The 4,750-nt window shown below is 43.4% G+C and overlaps 1 protein-coding gene across 1 annotated transcript; it reads left to right on the top strand.

Annotated features, from left to right (window-relative positions):
• Window positions 1-340: 340 nt before the first annotated feature.
• On the top strand, window positions 341-4,534 carry tas1r3 (taste receptor, type 1, member 3). The gene is made up of 8 exons (XM_070903277.1): window positions 341-543; window positions 674-974; window positions 1,339-1,695; window positions 1,790-2,188; window positions 2,281-2,481; window positions 2,599-2,722; window positions 3,467-3,837; window positions 3,931-4,534. Exons 1-8 carry the CDS (start codon window positions 341-343, stop codon window positions 4,528-4,530), a joined length of 2,556 nt encoding a protein of 851 aa, XP_070759378.1. The 3' UTR covers window positions 4,531-4,534.
• The last annotated feature ends 216 nt before the right edge of the window (window positions 4,535-4,750 follow it).

The following is a 4,750-nucleotide window of genomic DNA, read 5'->3' as shown; positions in this document are numbered from 1 at the left end:
AAAGTGAGTTGCCTTCGTACATGCAATGCCATCAAACAAGATGCCACCATTCACAGCTCCTTCAGAATTAAGGTTCTATCAGTTTAGACGAAATCACAACAATAGTGCAAATAATACTGCAGCCATTTATACCACAAATGTAAATATAGGTCGATATTATAAGAACCATTTCACATGATTTGCAGTTACTTGGTATTACACCTCAGGTGGCCGGGGAAGGGAGGGACCAATGGCACCGATTTGCTTTGGGGCTCACAGGTGAGTTTGCATACAACAATATTTCCTGATGCACTGACACATTTGCACACTCATCTCTTTACTCTAGCTTCTGACTCCGATCATGGCTGCACCTTTCATTCTGCTGGTTATGTGCTGGGTGTTTAGACTGAGCAGCGGTGAAAGTTCACCTGAATGGTTCAACAACATTTCCACCAGTCTCTTCAATTTGTCTGGGGACATTATGCTCGGAGGGCTCTTTCCCATTAACCATCTCACCAGCAACCTCAGCCAGAGGGGGGAGTCTAACAATGTCATCTGTGAAAGGTAACGGGTTATAAAAATAGCATTTTTTTGGGAAGAAATGACCCTATTATCTGAGATTCTGCAGCAATATGTATGCTTAACTTGACTAACAAGGCTTCTACTTTGTTTTTTTCCGCCTGTGGTCCCACAGTTTAAATGAGTACGGACTGGGCCTTGCTCTAGTAATGAAATATGCAGTGGATGAGATCAACACAAACCAAACTCTGCTCCCTGGCTTCAAGTTGGGTTATCAAATCTATGACACATGCACACAATCTGCCGTCGTCGTGAAGCCTACCATCTCTTTCCTCACTGCAAAATCTAACAAAGTGCTATCTGTGGAGTGTAATTACACCAACTATGAGACCAGCGTGTCAGCCGTGATCGGTCCTCATAGCTCGGAAATGGTGTCAGTCATAGGAAAACTCCTGGGATTCTTTCTGATGCCTCAGGTTTGGTTACAAATACGTCCACATACCTTCTCTTCCTAGACTGATTTGACATTTCCTCAAAAAATATTCCTAATGTTGAAAGTAAATCTTAAAAGTAAAGCTGAGGAAAGTGAGCTGTCTTATAAAGCAAGCTGTATCACTGAAAAACATGTATTAGTTTATTCAACATAGCCAGTCATTAATTGTTTTGTTTTTTTCATTCCTTTACAGTATAATTACATAGAAAACTGCCTACTTGCAGTGCAAATCGTCCTGCAACCTCAGTGAATGTGCGTTAGGCCTTATGTGTCAATAATGGGCAGGGCTGGGTAACATGAGTGTGGTAAAATTCAAAAGTGGTATAATATGACTCTTCTCACTTCAGATTAGTTTCGGTGCCACCAGTGACAAATTCAGTGACAAGCTTCTCTACCCGTCATTCTTCCGTACGGTGCCCAGTGACAAATGGCAAGTGAGCGGCATGGTGCTTCTGCTGAAGGAGTTTAACTGGAACTGGGTGGCGGTGGTGGGCAGTGAAGAGGAGTATGGACAACAAGGTGTGCAGGAATTCTCCAAAGTAGCAGAAAATAAGTCTGTCTGTGTGGCTTATCAGGGTCTGATTCCAGTATACACTGACCCTGAACCAGCGATCAAAGTCATCATCAAAAACATCCGAGCAACTGACGTTGGAGTGGTAGTGGTCTTTTCTCTCCCAGAGCCAGCTGAGGCCTTTTTTAAAGAGGTTAGTGAAGCAGAGGGACAGCATTTTAAACAATGTTATTGGTGGATAGATTATGTTAAATTCAGTGCCAATCATCCAATCCAATCTACTCCAGGTTATCAGGAGGAATGTAACAGGTGTGTGGGTTGTCAGCAGGGCCGTCCATGCTCAACTGACTCTTCCCAATATCCAAACGATCGGTACAATCATTGGATTCACTGACAGGACACCGACCATGGATATGCTCACTAAGTACGCAGAGGCGCTCTTCATCAAACTGAGTAAGGAGAAATTCCCTCCAGCACCACAGCCTGGCAATCCTGACAATCCCTGCCCACAATGTTGGAACTTGTCACCTGCTAATGTAAGCTTGATGGATAACGCTGCAGTGAAGCAGAGTGCTTTCAATGTGTATGCTGCCACCTACTGTGTGGCACAGGCACTGCACAACCTGCTGGGATGCAATTCAACTGCCTGTATGAAGGGACCTGGAACCAAAATTTATCCCTGGAAGGTGATTTTTTTTTCTTTTTTTCTGCTATATAGGTGATGATTTGGAATTAAAATATTCTTTTAACACTAATGAATAAAATCTTCTTTTTGCAGCTGTTGGAGGTTTTAAGGAATACTTCTGTAGACATATATGACACACATTTAGAATTTGACAGTAATGGCAACCCAAACTTAGGATACAAAGTGGTTGAGTGGGTCTGGAAAGAGTCACGGTTTGAGTTCATAGATGTTGGAAACTTTTCTAATCAACTGTCCATCAACAAGTCCCTCTTCAAATGGCACACTCCAAACAAGGTAATTTCAGCAATTTATTAGAAACATATACAATTTAGCTATTCATAATCCAGTTTGGGTTCCTGAAATGTTGCATTTTTTCTAACAATCTTAACTGTAATGCCACAACTTTTGCAGGTTCCTGGGTCCACATGTTCAGCCCTGGAATGTGGAAAAGGCCAGGTCCGCAGAGTCAAAGGCTTCCATTCCTGCTGTTTTGATTGCATCGACTGTCAGCCAGGCACTTACCTGGCAAATAAGGGTAATGTGGTTGTCCATACATCTCTCAAATACCCTTATTCAAAGGAATGGGGCAACATTTAGGGAAATACGCTTATTCGCTTTCTTGCCACGAGTTAAATGAGAAGATTCATATCACTCTCATGTCTGTACAGTGAATATGAGGCTACAGCCAGCAGCCTAAAGATTGAATCCACCAATCAGCACCTCCAAAGCTCACTAATTAACACGTCTTATCTTGTTTGTTTAATCCGTACAAAAACTGAAGTGTGAAAACAACAATTTGTGGTTTTACAGGATTTATGTGCTGGACTATTTCTTGACCAGGCGCAGAAACTTCAGAGAGTTGTCATCATGAGGTTGCCAGGCAACCAGCAAAGACTCCAGAAAGTCACTGTGCGCAGCCAAGAAATAACCCCGCATATAGCCCCTCTTAAAACCCCAAGTTGACATTTTCACACACAGTTTTTGTACGGAGTAAACAAACAAGATAGAACGTGTTCATTAGTGAGTTTTTAGAGGTGCTGGTAAGTAGATTTTGTTACCTTCTGATAGAGCAAAGGTAGCTGCTTCCCCCCGCCTCCAATCTTTAGTGCTAACCAGCTGCTGGTTGTAGATTTAATGCACAGACATGAGAATGGTATTGATCTTCTCAACTCTTTGCTGCAATCAAACCATGCATCACTTACAGTCATGATTTGTTTGATTTCTAGATGATACGCTTGTTAATCAAATCAATTTTCCTGTTGTACGTTCTGACTCATAGAGGACATCCAGTGCAAGAAGTGCCCTGAGGGTAAATGGTCTCAAAACAGGAGCACTGGTTGCACTGAACCCGCCTTTGACGTTTTGTCCTGGGACACGCCTGAGGCCCTGGGAATGACGCTAGCCGGGGTGCTCCTGCTCGTATGTCAGGGGTCAGTCGGTGTTGTGTTACTGAAACACCGGGGGACCCCATTGGTAAAGGCCTCAGGGGGAGCCCTGACTTTTGTGGCTCTGCTAAGCCTGATGGGAGCTTGCCTCAGTCTGGTGCTCTTCCTGGGACAGCCAAGGGACTGGGTGTGTCGTCTTCAGCTGCCCCTCACCTGCATTTTCCAAACAGTGGCCCTCTCCATTATCATGTTCATCTCACTACAGGTGAGGAATGACAGGTAAAATGCATTACTGTACAGTAGGACAAAATAAAGAGCGCACATTGTAATCAGGCTGTAAACCCCTCTTTTCACACAGATATTCTACATGTCAGAGTTCCCAAAGACGGCCGCCTCTCACCTCCATATACTAAGAGGCCCTGGAAGCTGGCTGTTTGTGCTGGGCTGCTGTGCTGTGCAGGCTGGTATCTGCGGCTGGTTTGTTCAGGAAGGGCCATCTCTGTCTGACTATGTGGCAAATATGACAATAACCTTTGTGAGAGGATTTCTGTCATGTCCAGTGTTACCCTTAACTGGCTTTGCATTGATGCAAGGTTTCAACAGTGCAATGGCCCTTATAGCATTCATGTGCACCTTCATGGCAGCAAAGCCTCTTCATCAGTATAACCTTGCCAGGGACATCACCTTTTCCTCCCTGATCTACTGTGTGATTTGGGTGACCTTTATTCCGATCTATATAGGCTTGAAAGCAAAGAACAAGTCTATTGTCCATGTTTTTTTCACCCTGGCAAGCAACTTGGGACTGGTGGCAGCCTACTACTTCCCAAAATGCTACTTGCTGTTGAGAAAACTTGAGCTCAATACAGCAGAGCACTTCCGTACCTTCCTAGAGGGCACCCCAGCAACACCAGCTGAGGAGGAACCACAGCCACAGCCAGAGACAGAATCAGGGCAATAAACTAAAGTGCAGTTTTATGAATAAAAACCCAAAGCAAAAAACTAATGTGTCTTGTAAAATGTGCATGCTTTGTATGTGAACATTGTGAATGTTTGTGAATTTAATATTAGCTAATAACTAGCTTAGGCCTACAATATAGGCAAAAGACATGCTGTACATTAGGCTATAATAAGTTGACCTATAATGTAATATGAATCTGTAATCATGAAAAACATGTCAT

Source organism: Enoplosus armatus, chromosome 3 (assembly GCF_043641665.1).
Source record: "Enoplosus armatus isolate fEnoArm2 chromosome 3, fEnoArm2.hap1, whole genome shotgun sequence".
NCBI lineage: Eukaryota > Metazoa > Chordata > Actinopteri > Centrarchiformes > Enoplosidae > Enoplosus > Enoplosus armatus.
The sequence above is the reverse complement of the archived record's forward strand: the minus strand, read 5'-3'. Positions and strand labels throughout refer to the sequence as shown.

What these genes read in the sequence shown, in the direction of transcription:
- tas1r3 (XM_070903277.1), top strand. Translation starts at nt 341, where the DNA reads ATGGCTGCACCTTTCATTCTGCTGGTTATGTGCTGGGTGTTTAGACTG. An exon ending in CCAAAATTTATCCCTGGAAG is followed by an intron (nt 2,189 to 2,280) that starts GTGATTTTTTTT and finishes TTCTTTTTGCAG; the next exon opens with CTGTTGGAGGTTTTAAGGAA. An exon ending in AATGGCACACTCCAAACAAG is followed by an intron (nt 2,482 to 2,598) that starts GTAATTTCAGCA and finishes CAACTTTTGCAG; the next exon opens with GTTCCTGGGTCCACATGTTC.